The sequence below is a fragment of the Ostrea edulis genome, chromosome 9 (assembly GCF_947568905.1).
Source record: "Ostrea edulis chromosome 9, xbOstEdul1.1, whole genome shotgun sequence".
Classification (NCBI taxonomy): Eukaryota; Metazoa; Mollusca; class Bivalvia; order Ostreida; family Ostreidae; genus Ostrea; species Ostrea edulis.
The window spans coordinates 17,091,938-17,116,196 of record NC_079172.1 but is presented as its reverse complement, the minus strand read 5'-3'; the positions used below and the strand labels follow the sequence as shown (position 1 = coordinate 17,116,196).

Here is a 24,259-nt window from a genome sequence, read left to right as displayed (position 1 = left end):
ATTTATGACCTCACTAATACCCGAAAAGAGAATAGCTGGCAGCGGGGAATTACCCCGGTGATGCAGATTAATGTTTAATATTGATATTTCGCTTAGATAAACCGATTTAACTTCGACGAGTTAAATCCCATTAATCTATGACTATCATTACATCGTTTGTTTCATTGTTTTAATCTCCTTTGTTCTTCATTTACATGTATACGTTTTCCCTTAAATCCTTGTTCATGTATACTGTACTCTGTAGTTTCATTAATTTTCACGAGTATAAAATTTCGTGTTTTGAGACAGAATCGTTACAAGATAAATTCGTGGATAGTTTAGTACTTTTTATTCTTTCTTCTTGAATAGTATACCTATTTCTTTGATCATCTCATGGAGATCTGGGTTAGAATAGGTCCTCAGTACCCCTTGCTTGTCGTACGAGGCGACTAAATGGGGCGGTCCTTCGGATAAGACCACAAAATCCGAGGTCCCGTGTCACAGCAGGTGTGGCACGATAAAGAACCCTCCCTGCTCAAAGGCCACAAGAACCGAGCATATAGGCCTAAATTTTGCAGCCCTTCACCGGCAGTGGTGACGACTCCATATGAATGAAAAATTCTCGAGGGGGACGATAAGCAAGATACAACCAATAGTTCTTTTATCACAAAAATCTGTATTCTTATTCTAACATAAAAACAAATAAAAATGCTAAATGATGAACCCTTCAAGGCTGACCTTGTTTAAGGAAGCCCCACGTGCCTAATCTGCTGCCCAGTTTCTGGTAATTTAATAGATATCCTATATTTTACACATTGGATAAGATATTGTTAGATTTAAAACCCATAAGATTGAGAAGTTGATCTTTTGCTAGCATCTCAGATTGGGCAAATTCACACTCTCCTACAGCGTCCAAAGCTTCAAAACTCATGGCAGATGTGCCGGTAAGCAAACATTCTGGTAGCTGTCAGGACCTGTTTTTCGGTACACTAAGAATCTCACAGATGCAAGGTGAAGATAACGAACAGTGATCAATCTCATAACTCCTACAAGCAATACAGAATAGATAGTTGGGCAAACACGGACCCCTGGACACACCAGAGGTGGGATCAGGTGCCTAGGAGGAGTAAGCATCCCCTGTTGACCGGTCACACCCGCCGTGAGCCCCATATCCTGATCAGGTAAACGGAGTTATCCGCAGTCAAAATCAGTGTGCCAAGAACGGCTTAACAATCGGTATGAAACACGTCAGACAGCATTTGACCCAATGCGAGGTTGTATTGACGAACTAGATCGTTATAACGACCATAGAATTTGCGAAATGCTGACTTCAATCGAGACTGTTGAAATCCCTGTACCATCAACTTGTTTGTCAGTAGCTTACCTCGATTTAAAAACTGACTATACCCAGAACAAGCTCTTGCATATCGAATCAGTTGAGATATATAAACACCATATGCAGGTGATAATGGAATATTGCTACATAAATGTGGGAAGTTGACGATGGAGAAGCTGAAATCATCCCGTTTGTCATACAGTTGAGTTGTTAGTTTGCCGTTAATGTCTACTTTCAATAAAATATCTAAGTATGAAGCAGAAGTGGACGACTCTGTGGTGTCCTTTATTTCGAGCTCACAGGGATATATGAATGAAAGCTATCATTGTTAATAGACAAAACGTCATCGATATATCTAAAAGTCGAATTGAAGGTCACAGCGAGAGCTTTTTTCTTCTCACGTAGAAGTTTTTGAATAAATTCTGCTTCATATGAATATAAAAACAGGTCAGCTAACAAAGGAGTTAGACAGATGTTAAACAGATGTCTTTCGCACGTGAATTTAAGAAACGGTGGACATGCGCATTACTAAAGATGCTGTTATAACATGTTGGCATACTAAGTGATCAGTCTTAGGAATTTTCTCAATATTCGTCATACCTTTAGGACCACGGTGGGCATATCTTAGCCTATCCATCGTATCCTATCCTATGTACTGAATATTATTAATTGAACACAATCGGGTACATGAAGATTAACAGTAGAGCGATTTGGTAAAGACATTCTGTAGTTTAGAAGGAAAACACTACGAAAAACCACAACTGATCAGTTTAGGGAAATGATGGGAGAGTTGTATCATATTTACATGTATACATTCTCTGTTGGACGAAAATGAAATTAAATTGATGAACCACAATATGATATTCCATTACGTCTCAATACCTGGGGGGGGGGGGGGGGGGGGGGGGCATTGCGATAATCTCATTAGACACATCCTGTAACACACATGAGCTTGACTTGTTCTAGTATTCAACTATTCAGAAATCCGAGTACCTGACCGCGCATAACATAGGTGTGATACACGAAATTACACAGGATTCTTGCATTCTAGACCCTTGTTTAACAGAATAGGAATCTCAGAAGCATGGTGTAAATTATATGCAAATACCTCCCTCGATATTTAATGAAGCATTGAGAGATGATAGAAAAACGTAGGTATTTATTACAACAGTGTGTAGCTCGTTTTACAAAGTTAGGAAGATCTTGGATTTATCCTAAGATCCGTCTTACAAGCCCAGGAATCTCGCAATTATCAATCAAATGCGAAGCAGAGAAATATGTTGCGGACGTTCCCGGTTGTGGTTAGCAGATATACATGAAGTGAGAGAAGTTTAGAGGTGTGCGACATATAGATTTGTACAAATATTTCTTCATTCTGATGCTTCAAAAATACATGTATGTAATGAAAATGTATACGCCATCCACTTCCAGCTTTTCTTGCTTCAAAAAATACCCACTACTCGAAACCGGAATACACTGCGATATTTGGTTGATAATTGCAAACTTACCAGGCGTGTGTCTTGAGGAATTATTATATTTATTAGGTATCATCATGTCATCAAAAGCATATCGGCTTGACGGTTTAAATAACTATGATTAATAACTTTTTTGTTATATTTATTCAAAGTATTAAATGTTTGTTTTAATTACAATAGCTATGGAATCATTCAGCATGTTTGGAGAAAATTTACAGAAAGAAATATCAGTTAGAATGTACAGTGGACATGAAGAAGTAGCAGAATCATTACACCCCCCCCCCCCCCCCCCTGTTATGTTGTTCAAACTCTACTATAATGCATGTTCGCCAACTTTCCGCCGGTTTTTGTACCGTGGGATGATTTTGTTCATTTCACGATAAAATGTCTTATCGCAACGAACATCGTGACACTATCAGCAGTGGAATTTTGTGATTAACTTGCCTGTAAAATGGCTCAACTCTAGATCATACGCAAATGTTATTCATTTTCAAATTTGTATGCAGAATCTTTAAAAGTAGAAAATCTAAGGATCATCAAATCAATAAATGCAAATTCATATAGCACCACAAAATATCTACCTCCTAATATTATGTCTTAGTAATGATAATAAAAAAGGCTGCATTCGAAACAACGGAGAATTTACATTTGAGTAGCCTGCATTTCTTAGATATTTGCTTTACCTGAAAAGTGACTGATGGTAAAGTTTTTTAGATATAGGTGCTCGAACAATGCTTGCCGTGTAAGCAAAAAGCGTCGATCGATGCTTCACTGTATAAATACGGGGCTTAATGTAAAATGTATTACTGGCGAGATGAGTGCTTGGGATCCTGATATAGGATATTGGAATTCGCTACATCTATTTACGGACGGGGATGCCATTCTCATCGCAATTGTTTGAAGATGTAAAGATACCTTGTGTGTACCATGCGCTGGATCATTATCCGGACTCGGCAAACAGAAAATCCTTTTTAACGATTTTACAGTTGTTGCATTTTTACATTAAACTTTTCTAATGAAAAATCGAATCAAAGAATTTTGTTCAACGGCTGTCTAATGATACACATGCATGTGGAGCTTTTTATTATAATTATTTCAAATGAGATTAATTTTTTTTTTCTTTCATACAATATAAAAGTAAAAAAAAAAGTCTCAACGCAACAGGCATGAAATATACTTATCTTCGTGTTCAAAGTATTTAAAGTTATTCAAATTCATCTTAAGCATAATCATTGAAAATTCTACTCGTATTTTATAATACTCTTACATGTCTGATGTTTTTGTATTTGGTATCTTTACACATTTTAATTATGGCCATTTCCTTATGAATGAGTTGCAGTTAGGAACTTCTCGCGTATGAATCGTGATAAATATAGTACGTCTATTTTAACGACAGGAAATTCCGACAGAAATGAAAGTAGAATGTAAATATAAGAAATAAACTTTATTTTTTGAAAATACATGAGAGAGAGAGAGAGAGAGAGAGAGAGAGAGAGAGAGAATTTTGATGTATAATCTCAATAATGTCCAAAAGACGCAATCGTACAATGAAATTCAATTTTAGTCTGATCATTTGATGAGAAATATATATATATATTCTGATTGCAAGGATTTTTTAAAGTAGATAATCAGTCGATTCGGTGTATGTGTAAGATTCTACTTACTTAAAAAGAACAATGCAATCGCGTTTTATGACAGACTTTCAAATTGAAAATTATTCTCATCCAAAGGGTTTTGTTTGTCGTTCTTTGAGTATTTGTCAGTGATGCTCTACAGACTAAGGTTGTCTTGATTCCTGATACACTGTACATGTCTTGGAGAACAAGCCTACATTGTATAATACTTAAAAAAAATTCTATGTAGTACTTTTTTATCCTTTTAGGTATTTGTATGCATAATTTTCTAGTATTGAAAACTTGAATCATATTCACAATAGCCTCGGGTTGACTTTCCTCGGAAGTATTTACAGATTTAGAATTATCAGAACTTTTGACTGACGTAGTTCCTAGTATATGTTCACCATTGCAAGCCTGATACCAACAGCTGAAATAATGGACAAACGAATGTGACATGGCGGATCAATTATAGATAGGTATATCTAATTAAGATTGAAAATGCTACCAGGCAAATTGAATCGCTTTGCATAGGTCTTACAAATACTGCTAAATTGGTTACATAATATGAAGCATGATCCCACTCAGAACACGCATGTCTATATAAGTATACATTGATTGTTTCACTATATTGCCGCCCTCATTGACAGACTGTTGGCGCCCTTCAGTCTACATTCATGCTGTGTTCTGAATATCAAATATTTGTATATTTCTTAATTTTTCGTCTGGGAAAAAAATAAACACGAGTAAAGTTATTCGAAAATTGAATATTCCTTTATAATCGCTCAAAGATTGTGTTAGCGGCGTAATCGGAGCTTAATGACCTGGGAAATTATATGTATACTTATATTGATAAACATTGGTTAATTAAATAGAAAAGATTAAGATTTATTGTCCACATAAGTCATACCCCTTCCCTCCCCGGATCCGAAATTCGATTTGTGGAAGAGGACGATGTACAGACAGTCTGTGTGGTGTACTGTCAGTGTGTGTTTAAAGCATGATCCCTTACAAATGGACAAGGACGGAATCAGAATAGAAATATAGAGTTTACCCAAAAAATGCAAGACAGAATTTTTTTTTACTTTTCCTGAAAACTATATTGTTAAAAATTGTCAAATCGAATTTTTTTTTAATTTATTTATTTATTTATTTTTTTTGGTTAAAAATGTCTCGTTTGTTCTTGTGTGTTAATGAAACTGTAACAAGCAGTGTAACGGGGCCAATACACCAAAACTGTGCGGCTTATATAAGAATTAATCCAAAACATTTCATTCGTAAACATAATTACAAATCATTTGTCAGATGTGTATCAAAAAGCTCTCTAAACGTGAAATCTTAATTTTACGCAAATCAAGGGACATACATCTGTAAGTCATATAAAGGTGGATTAATCATATTAAGTCAAATGTGTGTGGTTTATTGTTGTTCAAAGTGAATCCCATTTCAATATCTTTAAGGGGAATTTTCTAGAAAGAGTTCCGCGTCTTGTGAAATTGGGTACGTCGTGACGGAAGACACAGTCTTTCTGTAGAAGTTTTCTTTCTCTCAGTTGATCAAATGACAATATTGAAACTTGGATCGTTCCAAAAAGTAACGTCACTTCTGCGGGACCACTCTTGGTGCATTTGCTGCGGGACTACTAGTGGTGCATTTGCTGCAAGACTACTAGTGGTGCATTTGTTGCGGGACTAATAATGGTGCATTTGCTGCAGAACTACTAGTGGTGCATTTGTTGAGGGACTACTAGTGGTGCATTTGCTGCGGGACTACTAGTGGTGCATTTGTTGCGGGAATACTCGTAGTGCATATGTTGCGGGACTACTAGTGGTGCATTTGTTGCGGGACTACTAGTGGTGCATTTGTTGCGGGACTACTAGTGGCGCATTTGCTGCGGGACTACTAGTGGTGCATTTGTTGCGGGAATACTCGTAGTGCATATGTTGCGGGACTACTAGTGGTGCATTTGTTGCGGGACTACTAGTGGTACATTTGTTGCGGGACTACTAGTGATGCATTTGTTGCGGGACTACTAGTGGCGCATTTGCTGCGGGACCATTAGTGGGGTGCATTTGTACCAAACATGGTATCATTGATGCAGCCGTCCTAGAAATTAAGTCGGTTTTGCGAGTCAATCCCACATACAATATGGTGGCCATATTGGAATTCGGATCGCTCGAAAGAGTACCAGCACCGCCATTGGACCACTAGAGGAACAGCTGTACGAAGTTTGGTGTCTAGAATGCAGCCATTCTAGTGAAGTCGGTTTTGTCTCAGGAAATCAAACATTTAGGAAAACATTGGTATCAAGTGAGGTGACTGTGTATGCAGTCATTGTGAAGAATATTAAATTGTAAACAACAGATATCGATGACGTCGACGACAGATTGACGGTCAACACCAAGTGATGACAAAACGCGCGCAAAACAAAGTACAGGAGAGACAAACGTACAGATAGACAGATAAATAAGAAACCTGTAGTCTCTCCGGTTAATCCGGTGAGGAAGATTCACTCTACAAAGTTTGTACATGTATGACTCTAAAGTCCCCTCCGGATACCCAATGCTACCCTTATCTATAGTAGAAGTCGATATTTCATATTACCAAACTACACGGAATAGCCTGAGAGATGATAAATGATTTTCATCAAATCAATTCTCCTTATCATATAAATCATGTTCATAAAGATATAAATCTTTAATTTGAGTAATGTTTACTTCGTAATAATCAACATATGACGGTATACATTTATATGCAATATACATTGTGAAAAAAGCCAAAAGGCTTATATTATTTCCGTCAATGGTAATTTCCTTGGGTTTGGTTTTGTTCTTAAACCAGACTTCTTTATGACCAATTTTGCAAACCCTAAAGGAGTTTTTTATTCTTGTTTTCATTATTTCAAATAAGATTATGTCTTTATGACTAAAAATGAATAATTAATGTCATCAACAAGTAATCGTGTTTGCGGGTTATACTGTGAGAATAAGTTAAGCTCCATAGAACCAATTTTACCTCAAATTAGATTGACTGGTAAACACATTGTAATGTATTGAGTGAATATCGACAAAAAACCAAATGTCAAGTTATTAAACAACTATTTAATCGATATAACGTCATAAAACTCTCCAATACAAAGCAGCTAAAAAAATGATTATTCGCCAAGCCTGTTTGTTTTTCTTTTGTTTTCAAATTCAATAAAACAATTGTAGGAATTAATTCCCGTGAAACCTTCTACTTGACATCCTAAGCTCCGGTATGATTGATAACAGTTCTGCTTCCTGTTAAAGTCGTTAGATAATATTGTACCTGTAAAAGAAACATTCGTTCGGTCTCATTGTCACAAAACTACCAACTAGAAATATATTCACATACACAATTTACTATGACCGAAATAATACAAATTCGTGTCACGCAGGTGTTTTAAATTGTATGTTTTTGTTTTATTATTAATTGCCCATGTTCAAACAGTAATCTTCGTTCTTCTCTCTTCACGCTCCGTATCAACATCATGTGCTCATCACGTGCTATAGGTACGTCACAAAGTATTACCGATTGAAAGAGTTGTTGCGTTTGACATTTCATATCATACATTACAATCTTAATGTTTCTTCCTCACAGAAGTTACTATGATTTTAAAAATGTCAGAGAGTGTCGCTTTTATCTGATAATTCATTGAATCTGAAATCGATGTCAATAAAAAAAAAAATAGGATGAACCTTGATTTTAAAACAAAAACATCAGTAAAAAAAAGATTGGAAAATGTTATTTCTAAATTCCTAGATTCTTTCGTTGGATGTCAGTAATATTAACATCTTGTTTAGATTAGAGAATGTTTCAATATTTCCTGTAAAATTGATTATGATTTGCCTTTCCTTTTGGTATTTTGCATTGTCCATTGTGTATGAATTATTCTAAATGATAATTACAGTAAAAAGAATCCTTCCTCCCGGATTGCTATGTTTTGCATACTATGTTGTTGGAATGAAGTGTTTTGAGTTTATTTCAATGTACCATTTTGCTTTAACCTTATCTACCAGCTTTGCTTGAATTGTAATTTATTATTTTAAAAGAATAAATGACTTTCAACCACACATCCTTATTATTTCCACACAAATGAGCAAAAAACTAGTTGCGGAAATGACAGTTCACAAAGGCGACTTTGAAAAAAAAATGAGTATAAAAAAGAATAGTTTCAATTCACTTTGTACTTGACTAGAAAGCATGCCATAAAAGACAAATCCATAAAATGAAATCTTTGAAGCCTTATTCAGAGCTTAAAGCTATATCTGCCATATTGTTTGGATATCACCGTAGGAATAGAAAGCATGTATTTTATATGAAGCTATTTAAGTTATACACTTAATGCAATTTAATTCTGTTGGATTAAAAAGTAATTAAAGAAATGAAAAATCCAGGCAGTGATGGATTTACAACAGATTTTTTTTGGAATGATCTTAAGGTTTATATTACTGGTGCTATTAATCAAATCTTTAGGCAAGGCTATTTACCAGTCTCGCAGAGACTTGGTATCATTTCTTGTTTACCAAAGGGTGATAAACCAAGGCAATTCCTTAAGAATTGGCGGCCTATCACTCTACTTAATGTGTTATATGAATTAATATCAGGCTGTATTAACCAAAAAATTAAAAGTACTTTAGATTATCTTATTTCTAATACACAAACTGGCTTCATAAAAGGTAGATACATGTATATAGGGGAAAATACTAGATTTATATATGAACTCATGGCCTATACAGAAAAACATAATTTACCAGGCTTGCTTATGCTTATAGATTTTGAGAAGGCATTTGACTCAATATCATGGTCGTTTATATATAAGGTCTTAGATTTTTTTGGTTTCGGTAACAATGTAATTACTTGGGCTAAAATTCTAAATACCAATATCAAAGCCTCGGTTCTACAATGCGGAAAGCTTTCTGAACAATTCGACATTCAGAGAGGGTGCCGTCAGGGTGACCCTATTGCCCCATACTTATTTATTCTATGTGCAGAAGTACTTGCTATTTTGACTAAACAAAATAAAAATATTAAAGGCATAGTTATCAATGATAAAGAACAAAAAATGTCTCAGTACGCGGATGATACATCTTTGACCCTTGATGGCTAAGATAAATAACTTTTTAATGCTTTGGAAACCCAGAAATTCTTCTCAAAGCTATCAGGATTAAAAATAAACAGCTCCAAAACAAAAATTATATGGATCGGAGCAAAACAAATTTCTGCTGATGTCTATCATCACCCAAGATGGAAACTAGACTGGGGATCCACAAGGTTCACTCTCCTAGGAATACATTTTTCAATTGATCTAGAAAGAATTGTAGTATTAAATTTTAGTCCTCAGATTCCTACTATTCATGCAATGATAAAGCAGTGGATTAGAAGGATTTAACACCTATAGGAAGAGTCACAGTCATTAAAACGCTTCTCCCAAAACGTAATCACTTATTTTCTGCACTACCAAATCACAGTCAAGAAATCATAAACTCATTAACACAGGAACTCTTTAGATTTATATGGAAAGCAAAATGTGATAAAGTTAAAAGAGTAACGGATACTCAAAAATGCATGTTGGGTGGGCTTACATGTAACATGACCAATATATATAATTTCATAATATCTTTAAAGTGCTCATGGATTAAAAAAGTAATAACATTCAACCAATCCTGGATAAACATTTTTGAAGCTTCTTATGGAAAAGGAGTGGTGAATAAAATCTTAGATTTTGGGGATGAATATATATATTGTCTGCTAAAAAATACTTTTAATCCATTTTGGACTGATGTTTTTACTTCATGGTTGAAGGTAATAAGTTTACACTTGGCACTGAATTCTCGGACGCAAACGAAATTTGTAAATGTTCCAATATGGTACAATTCAAAAGTTAAAGATGGCAAGTCATATGTGTTTGCAAAAAAGTGGTATGAAAAAGGTGTCAAGACAGTCAATGATTTTGTAGACTCTAACGGTATTTTTCTAACAATGGATAGATTTGGAAAAAAAATTGATATTGATCATGTTTGTTTTATGCAATACAACAGTATTATAAATTCTATTTTTACGATGGCAAAACAACTGTGTGTGTAAAAGAGTTGAGAAAATATGTTAATGGTCCATCCACACCTTTTCACTATGAAGATATACTATTGCATACGAAATGCACAAATTATAGATATAAGAACATTACTTATAAAGAAGAAATTCCGACTTCAATTGCTGAATGGAATTCCTGTCCATTTTCGAGGGGCTATAGAGATATCATTACCAAAGAAGTTTTTGAAATATGTTTTAAATCAACGTCAGATTCAGCAGCACAATGGTTGCAATACAGAATTGTACATAGAATTATATCTGTTAAAAGTTACTTGAAAAAAATCAAAGTTGTGGATAATGATATTTGCTCATTTTGTGGACACAGCTCTGAAAAAAATTGAACATATTTTTGTGTTTTGTGACAAAATAGGAACTTTGTGGAACTAACTAAGCTTACATATTTATGAGAAAACAACAAATAGAATTGGCTTCAATGTATTTAATATTATTTTTAGTAATTGTTCATTACAAAATTCCAACAAAGTAATGAATTTCATAATTTTATATACCAAACAATATATATATTTATGTTGCAAACAAAACAGATTACCATCTTTTGAGGTGTATTACAATATATTAGGATGAAATATGAAATTGACCATTGTATATTTTCAAAAAACTGTAATTTTAAAAAATTCAGTACAATCTGGGCTGTAAGGAAAAATATTTTTGATTAATGCCTTTCCACTCTTTACTTGGTACTTTCAACCTTAATATGTTATTATAACTAAACTATGTGTGTGAATGTATGTATGAATGTTATTATCAAATACTAAAATTTGCAAATAAAAAAAAAAGTAATCAAGCTAATTTCCTATTTGATTATATATTCTCCAAGTCCGATAGTGAACGCCCCATTTCGAAATATGTACGATCACGTGACATTGCACGCGGATAACTACAAGGCAACGTGAAAGCATGTACGGCCTGCAGGCTGTTGACGGGACATATTTAGCGATACAGACAGTCAGACGGAAAACAAGGGTGAGAGAGTCACTTTGAGCAATGGAAGGGGAATTAAGTTTTATGTTGAACATGAAATCACCATTCCGTACGACTATAAACCGTAACTCCTATGATGTTTCTAATGATATTTTTCTCGTACTCTTGTTCACTACCACCATAAACGTAACTCCTTTATAAATATGCACTAGAAAATCATCGTTTTCTCCTTACATTGAGTAGACCAGTATTCCTTTAATACCCGCATTTAATTTGTCGAAGATCCGGGTTAGAATAGGTCCTCAGTACCCTTTGATTGTCGTAAGAGGCGACTAAATGGGGCGGTCCTTCGGATAAGACCACAAAAACCGAGGCTTCGTGTCACAGCAGGTATGGCACGATAAAGATCCCTCCCTGCTCAAATGCTGTAAGCACAGAGCATAGGCCTAGATTTTGTTGCCCTTCACCGGCAATGGTGACGCCTCGATATGAGTGAAAAATTCTCAAGTGGGACTTAAACAATATGCAATCAATTAATCAAATCGTATCATTTTTCATAAAATTGCATAAATTCTTAACGCACCCATCCATTTTTAACAGATCGTAGCTTGCTATATACCGGTATATTTTACCCTGTTATCGAGTTCGTATTCTTTTTAATATTTATGAGATTGATCACTGTTTCTTAACTTTACCTTTTTATACATACAATGAAATATCAAAAAATATTTGCAATATTATGACTTTAAATTATCCACTTTTCTAATAAGTTCTCTTATAGGCATTTTATAACCTCCTCCTCCTCCCATGTTCTTTAATTTTGGAAAAAAGATTGAAGTGATCTAAAGTTCTTTGATTGGAGAAAAAATCTTGCAACTTTAAATTCGGAAAACGATTCGTAATTGAAGGGGATAAAAATAAATAAAAAATACACATGCCTGTAAAGACATAAAATATACCGGTATTATTCGACATGATATTGATATGAAAATGAAACGTTCCTTTCATGTTTGTATGAGAGTTTACAGAAGTTATATTACCAAGGTGCGATGGTATTTAAGAGAAAAGCAATTGACCAAAGCTACCAGTTCATAATTCGAAGGCTATATAATACTAGATGGTAATGTTTCAGCTGGTTAACAGGAAATTAAACTGTCTGTAAAAATCAATATGTAAGAGAATTTATTGTTCCTTGAATAAAGGTATCAGTTTGATGTACATTACCGTTTCATTAAACCTCATTCATAATCGTGCAATTAATGAGCCTTCATAACCGCTGAATGCTTTGACGTTTTTGTACTAGAAGCTGTTTCATTTGAATGTAAGAATACTAGATCAGAAAAAGAAATGATCTTATTCATCAATTTAATTATCTGTTAAAGAAATAAGCTGTCATCGTTCCTTCCTCGAGCGCCCGGTATTATAAGTCAAAGTGACGGGTCTTTCGGATATGACCCCTAAAGACCGCGGTAGGCGTCGGTGCCATAAAGAACCCGATACGCCCTTGAGCGTCATGCGTTTGTCAAATTTTGTGGTATTTCTCCTACAGCGGGTGGCATCTCTATATGTGTATCACTTCACCTACAGCGGGTGGCATCTCTATATGTGTATCACTTCACCTACAGAGGGTGGCGTCTCTATATGTGTGGTGTCTCTATATGTGTCAGCGGGTGGTGTCTCTATATGTGTGGTATTTCACCTACAGCGGGTGGTGTCTCTATATGTGTGGTACTTCACCTACAGAGGGTGGCGTCTCTATATGTGTGGTGTCTCTATATGTGTCAGCGGGTGGTGTCTCTATATGTGTGGTATTTCACCTACAGCGGGTGGCGTCTCTATATGTGTGGTGTCTCTATATGTGTCAGCGGGTGGTGTCTCTATATGTGTGGTATTTCACATACAGCGGGTGGTGTCTCTATATGTGTGGTATTTCACATACAGCGGGTGGTGTCTCTATATGTGTGGTATTTCACATACAGCGGGTGGTGTCTCTATATGTGTGGTATTTCACCTACAGCGGGTGGCGTCTCTATATGGGTGGTATTTCACATACAGCGGGTGGCGTCTCTATATGGGTGGTACTTAACCTAGAGCTGATGACGTCTCTATGTGTGTGGTATTTTACCTACATGTACAGCTGATGATGTCTCTATATGTGTGGCATTTTACCTACATCTGATGGCGTCTCTATATGGGTGAAAATTCCTCGAATGGGACGTAAAACAAAACGAAACAATAATCTTACACATACATGTTGTAAACAAAACGAAACAAAAAATGAGTGGGACAGTAAACTGAACACGTCCTTCACATTGTGGTTTTTTTTATCAGTAACGTGTGATATCCATTCACTGGGATTAAAACTCACGTTTGATTGTTATGTTTTTGTTTTAAAATTTTGTTTTTCGTATTTCTATCTTTTAATATGTCAATCGTTTTTCTTTTTTCTTTTTTGTTATGATGTGTTTTGTACTATTAAGGTGTGTCTACAGGTTAATTCAATAATACACATGTACTTATTAGGAGGACAGTTAACTACATTTTCATTGCATCTGCTTGAGAGAAAAGCTCTAATGGTCAGTTATCTTTAAGTTTTTACATAGAAAAACTGCACACAAGGTTCACACTTTATGCACAATTAAAGTCTACCTGGAATGGCTCTATAATAATATTTGTTTACATTGTTTTTTTCAACTTTCTGTATTTTCAGGAATGTACACCGGAGAAGTTTACTGCAACGGAGAAAAACTGGACGCCATGGTGAGTTTTAGACAGTAATTCACTGAGAGCATATATGCCCCAATGTAGTAATATTTAAAAAAGGATCAACTTTAGATTAAGAATGTTAAAGTATGGGTCTAGGTTTGATTTCTCAAGATACCGAGCAGACATTTCCGAATAAACAGTCTATTAAGGCATGCCCTTTGACGTTGTGACTTGAAAACCAATGGGAGCCATCAACTCTCTTGGGGTTACAAGGTGTTCAGTTTGATGTCTTTTGACGTCACGGAAAGAAATCTAAAGATATCGATCAGCGAACAAGATCTATGGCCAGAGTAGTTTAACCTTGACCTTGATGTCGGTCAAACAAAATGTTCTCAAGATATCGAACAGACAATATATCTATATTTCCAGAGTAGTTTTACATGTACCTCTGACCTTCCACCTTATGATCTCAAAATCACTAGCGGTCATCTACTCATCAGGTAGAACCAGTGTACCGAGTTCAATTTTTTTACGGTTCTCAAAATACTGACCGGACAATATCTTCCTGTGTAGAGTAGATTCGCATGACCTTTAATCTTGTGCTCTTAAAATCACTTGGGGTCATCAATTCTGTAGGGGAAACTTTTCTCGTGACTGAGCGGACAATACGTGGTCTACCGACAGGTATTATCCCATTTCCCCTTTTTTTTTCCAAAGGAGCATAAAAAGATGTATGTCGGTCATACGGATTGATCGCCGATGCCAATAGCTCAGTTGGTAGATCACTTGACTAGAAATTCAGGGAACCCTGGTTCAAATCCCTGTCTGGTATTTTGCATTTTCTCCCTGCCAGTTACAGAAGTCACGTGACTTCCAAAATCATCTATACAAGCCTGACTTGCTGATATTCTATAAGCTAAAACACATCAGGCTTAGGGGTTTTGTAATCTGCTTTGACAAACAATATTCGAATGTATAAAAATCTATATGCGCTTTTCAATTATGAATAAGCTTTGAAATACGTTTTCATGTTCAAGGACTAAACAAATCAATAGTAATTAAAACATTAGTTGGCTTCGTTGTTACGAAGTATAACTTGGAGACTTCATTAAAAAGTTCCGACACCAAAGCTTATAGCATTCCCCTTTTAGATGTTGAATACAGCAAACTTTGGTTGAAACGATATCATTAAACTTGCTGATGACAAATTCCCACGTGGTATTATGATCAGTGAAGCTTGTATTATTTATTTTCTTTTTAAAAATCCCTTGACTTGGGGAAAGTGATTAATTACCAGAAAGGGTGATCCTAATTACCAGAAAGGGTGGCCCAAACAAGTCGACGTCTCCGTTGAGTATAATTTCAAATTGAGATTAATTTTCTGTTCAAGTCAAGGTCAGGGAGCCCCTTAGTGACCTTTTTGGGTTGTTTTTTTTGTTTCTATTATCTAATTTGTTTGGCTTTTTTTTTTTTTTTTTTGAGAAATGAAAAATAAAAGTTACTGCCTGAGTTATATCTCTATGAAAAACTAAAACTATATTTGCATGCACTATATGATTTCATACTCTAATAATACCGGGTATACAGGTACCAATTGCTTGTAAAGACTTATTAATGCAAGCAACATGCATTTCCCTTTCCATGATAACACCATAATTTTCTTGGCATTGGAACTAAACTCCTTTGTAGTGTGGGTCACAAACCACAGAGACAGCTAGATCCATAACTTTATCACTTAAAACATCATCTGTACCTATTTTGAGACTTGGGATGATGCAGTTCTAGTAGATCATAAAGAAATCATAACGACAAGATATCGACCCTAACAATTTATCATTATAATAACAGCAATATTATTACAGTAAATCAAAGCATCATGGGAGATTTTGAAATGTAAATTGATTTTGACAAATAAATTCTGTTCTTTGTTGCTGTAATTTTATTGAATAATGCATATGAATGGATTATATATATATATATATATATATATATATATATATATATATATATATATATATAAGGTGAAATAGTGAAATGACATTTGAGTATGTATAAAATATACTAATAGTTTGATTTAAACAATATTTTATTATAGGATTAAACATTCTTTTTGAAGAATTTATCGATGTGTAAACTCTGGACATTTTACTCACAGGTTAACTTAAAAGTACTTCACACTTTTATTCAGTTTGTGAGTAAAATGTCCAGAGTTTATGCATCGATAAATTATTCAAAAAGAATGTTTGATTCTTATAATTCCAATTCGCTTCCTGTATTATCAATTTCAATCATTCTCATAGTTTCCCTGCACTATGTTATTTGTTTTCAGGCGCGTATGTATACATAACGTTTTTGGATTTATTGATGTGCGAATTCTCATTTAACTTTATTTTTGTCCAATCAAAACAATTGTAATAAATAACATTGGAATTATTCATAAATAAATAAATGGTATTGGGCAGCAGACACAGTCTAGTTTACAGCTCTCTCCCTAAAACTAGTAGTTAGATAGCATCAAACATAATTGACAGTCAAACTATGAAAACAGAATTTATTTGTCAAAATTAATTTACATTTCAAAATCCCCCATGATGCTTTGATTTATTGTAATAGTATTCATGGTATTATAATGATAAATTGTTAGAATCGATATCTTGACGTTATGATTTCTGTTTTATCTAGAACTGCATCATCCTATGTCTCAAAATAGGTACAGACGATATTTTAAGTGGTAGTTTCAATGTACTTTCACCTTACAGTTACAAATCGCGTGCATAGTTTGCCAAGAAAACCATGGCGTTATCATGGAAAGGAAAAGACATGTTGCTTTCATTAATAATTATTCTCAGGCAATTGTTACATGTACGCCCGGTAGTGTCAAAGTATACTTTTAGTTTTATTTCTTCACAGAGATATAACTCGGGCAGTAATTCTTTATTTCTCCCCAAAGCAAACTAGATAACCCGAAGATACACGATGGTTTTTTACATTACCAAGACCGAGAATTTTAAGATAAATTTGTTTTCAATTGAAATAAGCAAAAATAATTCTATTAATTGATTTCTTCTAATATATAAAAAAAAAAACCTGGTAATTTAGCTGAGTTTTCAACACTATAAACGTAGTTTGTTACATTACTTTTAAAGTCTCCTGCTTATCTCTCACCAGTATACATGTACATTTTTCAACCAGATTTTGCTCAAAATATGCCTTGTAAAAATCCACTTTGTCTCATAATAGTCAAGCATCTACTGGAAATAGAGTCAGTGAAAATCCACGCTGTTTCATGTTCTAGTAGAGACAGTGACATATAGGTGGAGAATCCACTAGATGTTTCATAATGCTCTAGTTTATTACTAGAAATAGAGGCAGTGATATCGGGATGGATAAATTCACTTTGTCTCATAATGTTCTAATATACCCAGTAAAACTAGAAATAGAGGCAATGATATATAGGTGTGGAAAATCCACTAAATGTCTCATTATGTTCTAGACAGTTACTAGAAATAGAGGCAGTAATATAGGTGTGGAAAATCCACTAAATGTCTCATTAAGATAATTACTAGAAATAGAGGCAGTGATATAGGGGTGGAAAATCCACTAAATGTCTCATTAAGACAATTACTAGAAATAGAGGCAGTGATATAGCGGTGGGAAATCCACTAAATGTCTCATTATGTTCTAGACAGTTACTAGAAATAGAGGCAGTGATATAGGTGTGGAAAATCCACTAAATGTCTCATTATGTTCTAGACAGTTACTAGAAATAGAGGCAGTGATATAGCGGTGGAAACTCCACTAAATGTCTCATTAAGATAATTACTAGAAATAGAGGCAGTGATACAGCGGTGGAAAACAAGAAAAGAAGACAGGACCACTCTTCTCATACATGTATATCTGATCACCTCAATGTATCTCAAATTATAGTCTGTTCAACGCACGACAACTGGGACTAGAACGAGATCAGTATGAGACTGACTATTTATTAGCGAGATCTCTCGGTATTAAGGAGGTACTCTACATCGTCATAATGGCTGACCTCCTTTAAAAACATGGATGAAAAAATCGATATCAGCAATATTTGACTTTTCCTTTTCAATTTAAATACCTAGCCGAGTAGCTCAGAGGGTTGGAATACCGACTGCTGAACTTTAGGTCGCAGTTTGAGTCCTGCAGGGTTTTAAAAAAATTCAGATTACCTTCTAATAAAACTGTCTTTTTTACAAAATAAAGTAAATTTGAAAATTTTCAACTTCAAAATTGTGTTGTACATATCCTCCACTTTTCATCTACATCAAATTTCTCTGGTGTAGTATACCTCCTTAAACACCCAAACAAATCGATACGTCTTCTTCATATCACAGAAAGGCTGCAATGGGGTGATGGGAACTTATATAATTTTGTCGTTGATGTATGTGATGGAATATGGTATTTATGTATACCAGTCCTGTGAAAGTGTAGTCTTGTCCACTGGTCGCGTTTTGATGCTTTCATTACAACACTTTAATGGTTGATTGATGAAACTTCACCTGTGTACGATTTATATTCTCAATAATCACTCTCAACTGCATCTTTCTTCAACAGGAAACTTTCAGTGAAGAAGATTGCAGTTGCACATATGATTTCGCCATGAGTGGACACAAAGGTCGCATTGTCACACGGGATGGAACACCCAATGCTTTGACAGTGGATGGGATGCTGGTTCCAAACTGATGACAGAGATACTGCTCCGAGGGTGCCTCTGAGGGGCGTTTGGACTTTTTTCCTGCCATCTGTGATAACATGAAATTAATCTATAAAAACGTATTTCAAAATTTTGAATTTTTGTTGTTGAAAATTTCAATTTCAGGGGACTTTGGGGGGAATTTGGATATAAAATGAGAAAATGTTTGAACGGGGACCATAATGTTGAGGATGTGTTGTATATATAAACATAACTGCTGATTATAGTCTGAAGCTGAAGCACGACTTTTATGATGTTCATTGTGAAGTCTACTGTCGACGTTAGGTTCATTGTGAGGGTAACATTGCTGTTGATTTAAACTTTTTAAAATTACCAGGTAGTTTGACTGTATAGCTTTAAAACCACATGTTTATTTGCAAATACGGCATCGAATGAGCACCGTAGACTTAGAATATTTTGAAGCGTTATGTGTTGATATCATTTGGCTGTTGTATCTTTTGAATTTTTCTCTTTATTACATATTTTATATATTCGCAGATACCGAGAATTTACTTCTATTTCAGATATATTATGAAACAAATGATTTTCGCTATTTCTAAGTGTTTCTTTTTAATATTCAATGCTGCGTTATATTTCTGTTATGTCTCGTTTATAGGCAGTTGTTTGGAAAAGAGATCGTGAAATAAACGGAAACGTTCTATGGCCACATTGAATATATATTTTTGTTTTGAAATATAAAGATTTTGAGATACAGTTGAAAGTAAAAACGTGCCTTTTCGTATGCATTAACATTTACAACCCTTTACTTCGTGAATAATGTTCGTATGCGGTTTTATGGCTAAACTTTGACATTTTGTTCCGAATAAGAGACTGTATTTTTATAACAATGTGTAATAGATGGCAAATAAAATATGTTCTTAACTTAATATTATTTGGTACAGTTTACTATGTTTATGATTTAATAAAATGTGAACCAACCTTTTTGATTTTAAATGTCAGTGATGAAAACCATGATTCCTGTAATTCATCTGGTGAAGGCTTGGTTAGGGCAATATTTTGGAATTATATATTTAATGATAACATTTATATACATTCATAGGAAGTCAAGCTGAAATATTCAACAAGTGCTGAATTGTTTTACCGAAATATGTTGCTTATTCACATTTTATTACTACATGTACGTTAACAAGATTTGTTAAGACTCAGTTTTTGTATCATTGTTAGACCTCATCATAAACAGCTGTTAGGGACCTATTTTCCTACACTCTTTATTCTCGCATATATTTTGGTTAATTCAACCAATGCTCAGTGTTGTATGCATTGTATTCTAAAATACCAAGGTATTGACGTCTATATGCGATAATTAAAGACTTCGTGAGAAAATGTTCTATGACAGTATATTCCATTTATTTTGTACGATCCCTTTACTTTGTGTACAAGGGCTAGATGATCTTGTTTTTTTGTAATTGTTACGTAAATAAAGAGTTACATCGTATCTTATTAGTTTCTTTATTTATTTATTTATTTTTTTTTTTACTTTTTCTGCTGTTTACAATAAACTGTAACATGTTACAATGATAAATCAAATACGACATTTTGCCATTTGTTTAATCTAAAGAATGGATATTGGAAGAGGATATATTCAGTGATGGATTTTTTTCTTCTATTATTCATTGTTCCTCATGTAAAAACAAAGTCAGTTCGCCCCGCATGCGGAAGGCCGGGGTTCGAATCCTGGCCGCGACAGACGTAAGTCGTTAAAACAGGTAGTGACTGTTTAGTACGGGAGATCGAGAAACACGTGTGAACAGTCTAACAAGTTTAATAAAGATGGCAGTCAAACAAAATACAGTGCATTCTGGGAATAGTTCAATACACACATGAAATATCGCTAGAAATTCAAACTGGGAAATAATCTTTAAATGTATTATGCTATTAATATATTATAAACATCTCCTTCCTTAAGATGATAAATCTCAAAAATTTATCTTTACCAAAATTAGGAATAGTTGAAGCAAAAATAGATGTACAGTACATAGGAATTGAATTTTTCAATGTATCAAAATATCTTTATATAATGATTAGAGTTGACTGTCTTTATAACATAATTACATACAACTGTGTAATGTCTCTATTCACTTCCAGTGAAATGTGCAAAAATGAATACCATGTACATTAAAGTAAATGAATAGCAAAATAGCAAAACTGTTCAAAATGTCTGACATGACTTATGAATAAATTCACAGCAAATAGTCACTTAGGTATTTGGGGCGTTTTATTTCGCGACCACTACGCCTTACGGTAGCTGGTGGAGTGCTACTCTGTGGAATGTTCGTAACAGGTACACTCGGAGTTTCATTGGTAAGTGGTGTGGTTGTTTCGGTACACAGCGATTCCTCTGAATTCTGGTTCCCCATCGGAATTTCCGGTTCCGGTTCCATAGCGGAAGAACACTGAAAATCACTTGGCACAGATGAATCTTGCATTTCATCATTGACATGAAGCAAGTGCTTACGATTTCTCCTGAGGTCTCCACTGAGAGTTTTCACAAAGTATGAGCGGTTCGCGTAATCAGCAGATGTGACGATTCCTGCCTCATCCCAAGACTTTTCTTTATCAGTTTTCACCCTAACACGGTCACCTACGTAAAGTGGTTTTAAAGTGCGAGCTCCATGCATACGATTGAAGTTTACACGCATCCTGTGTTTGGATTGTCTGTCCTTTTCCCTAACTTTTCCTAGGTCCGGCCATCCAGGCTCTAGTTGGTCAGAACCAATCGGAACGGTAGTTCTGATTTTACGTCCCATGATGAGTTCAGATGGACTAGTACCTGTCGCATGTACGGGGGTACTGCGGTAAGCCATTAGGGCTAGAAATACATCCGGCTGTTTGAGTATTCGTTTGGCTACTTTAACCGCACTCTCTGCCTCTCCATTTGCTTGAGGATAATGAGGACTGGAGAATGTATGATGAAATCCATAATCAATCGAAAACTGTCTAAATGATTTCGAACTGAACTGTCCACCGTTATCACTAACAAGTTCCTCGGGTATGCCCCATCTGGCAAACATATTCTTTAATTTGCCAACTACGTGATTACTTGTGATATTGTCCAGGTAGGCAATCTCCAAATACCGAGAAAAGTAATCCATCACTACAAGGTAATTTTTGCCCTGTAATTCGCAAAGATCAGCTCCAACCCTTACCCAGGGACGACTAGGAAGCTGAGTAGTTTTAAGTGGCTCACTACGCTGTGACGGACGGTTGGTATTACAAAACTCGCAACACCTGATCAAATGTTCCAAATCACTTGATAATCCAGGCCACCATACTGATGACTTTGCACGCTCTCTTGACTTGTTCAGTCCCAAATGGCCTGTATGTATCGCTGCGAGTACATCAGCTCTCAGGGATTCTGGAATCACTAGTCTGTCTCTATAGAACAGTATACCATCAGACACTGAGAATTCGAATCTTGGCGCGAAATATGGTTTCAACTCCGCATACAATGAATTTTCTTTTTGCGGCCAACCTTGCATAGTGTATCTCATGACGTCAGGTAGAATCGGATCTGAATATGTTTCGTTACGAATTTCTTCCAATTTCTTATCTGATAATGGTTTCGTATTGACCACGGACGCTACGTATGCGGTAACATCTTCAACAGTATTGCTTTGATCACTGATATTGAGAGGACTTCTCGAAAGCGTATCCGGAACCACGAGTTGTTTTCCTGGAACATGTTTCGCTACGACATTGTACCTACGTAATCTCATCAGTAATCTCTGGCATCTCAATGGCGCTTTATTGAGATCTTGAGTATTAATCAGCGGTACTAACGGCTTATGGTCCGTAATCAGTTCGAATGATCCAATTCCCATGAGGTATCGGTCGAATTTCTCGCATGCCCACACTCCGGCCAAACATTCCTTCTCAATTTGCGCATATTTACGCTCTGCCTCGGTAAGTGTGCGAGACGCAAATGCGATTGGTTTAGTCTCTCCATCCACAACTTGAAATAGCGCTGCACCGATACCGAAACTACTTGCATCAGCACTAACGATAGTGGGTCGAGTCATATCGTAAAATGCAAGTACTGGCGCTTCTGTAATGCGTTTCTTCACACGGTCAAACGCACTTTGCTGAGATTCATCCCAAGTCCACGCTGTGTCTGATTTTAACAGATTATTGATAGGGTTCATGATACTGGATAGATCAGGAACAAATCGACCAAGATAATTGATCATCCCGATAATACGACGCAACTCACTGATGTTAGTCGGTGGTGGCAAATCCAGAATAGAGTGCACACGTTCTGGACTAGGTTGAACACCATCTTTCGAGATGATGTGTCCAAAATATTCAATTTTCTCCTTTCGATATTCGCACTTGTTGGGATTTAGCTTGATCCCTGCATCTCTAATACGATCCAATGCTGCTTTTAATCTGCGGTCGTGTTCATTGCGTGAAGATCCATAGATGATGACGTCATCTATTATCGACTCTACGCCTTCCAACCCAGATAGTACTTCTCCCATGCGCCTTTGGAATATCTCGGGTGCTGACGAGATTCCGAACGGTACGCGCGTGTAACAGTACCTTCCAAAAGGAGTAATAAATGTAGTCAATTTTTGACTGTCCTCGTGCAGTTTAAGTTGATGAAATCCTGATGCTGCATCCAATTTAGAGAATATGGTCGCTTCGCTTAATTTCGGAGAGATATCGTCCAGATTCGGTAGCATGTAGTACTCACGTTTAACGGCTTCGTTAAGACGCTTCAGATCGATGCAAATACGCACATCACCGTTTTTCTTTGTTGCTGGAACAATTGGTGCACACCAGTCAGTAGGTTCATTAATTTTACGAATGATACCATCATTTTCTAGTTTGTCGAGTTCTGCTTTCACTTTCGGCATAAGAGCGAACGGTATTCGTCGAGCAGTCGTAACACAATACGGTTGCGCATCAGATCGGAGAACAATTTTCACTGGGTCACCTTTCATAGTACCGTGATGTTCTATGACACTTCCTATCTTCTGAATGAGACCCATGGTAGACGCAACTGATCTTGATAGAAGATTATTCTGAGAGTCGGTGCTTGGAATCACAACTACGTGAAATGAATAAGGATGATTCTTATGTCGAGTAGTAACCTTGAATTTTCCAAGTGAGTGAAGATCACCGTTTGGCGTTTGTAGTTTGCTGTTGTTCACATGTAATTTTGTTGAAATGGTAGCGATTTGTACGTGTATTCTGACATGATGGAAATGTCAGCACCAGTATCAATCTTGAACGGAATCTCTGAACCACAAACTTTAAGTTTAACAAACCACGGTTCTCCCTCGTTGCACGTGGACACTGAACCTAGAAAGTAGTCATGATGATCATTGTCGTCGTCGACAATTTCACG

At 35.6% G+C, this 24,259-nt stretch overlaps 2 protein-coding genes across 2 annotated transcripts in view; one reads left to right on the top strand and one right to left on the bottom strand.

Annotated features, from left to right (window-relative positions):
• LOC125658690 (uncharacterized) overlaps window positions 1–20,344 on the top strand; it is a 31,887-nt gene extending 11,543 nt beyond the window's left edge. Inside the window, exons 3-4 of the mRNA XM_048890047.2 lie at window positions 14,170–14,219; window positions 18,750–20,344. Coding sequence (XP_048746004.1) covers window positions 14,170–14,219; window positions 18,750–18,878 — 179 coding nt within the window. The 3' untranslated portion in view covers window positions 18,879–20,344. The remainder of the gene's footprint in view (window positions 1–14,169; window positions 14,220–18,749) is intronic.
• Window positions 20,345–21,089: 745 nt separating this feature from the next.
• LOC125673068 (uncharacterized protein K02A2.6-like) lies at window positions 21,090–23,900 on the bottom strand. The gene has a single exon (XM_056150654.1). The coding sequence runs from the start codon at window positions 23,898–23,900 to the stop codon at window positions 21,090–21,092; it is 2,811 nt and encodes a 936-aa protein (XP_056006629.1).
• Between the last annotated feature and the right edge of the window lie 359 nt (window positions 23,901–24,259).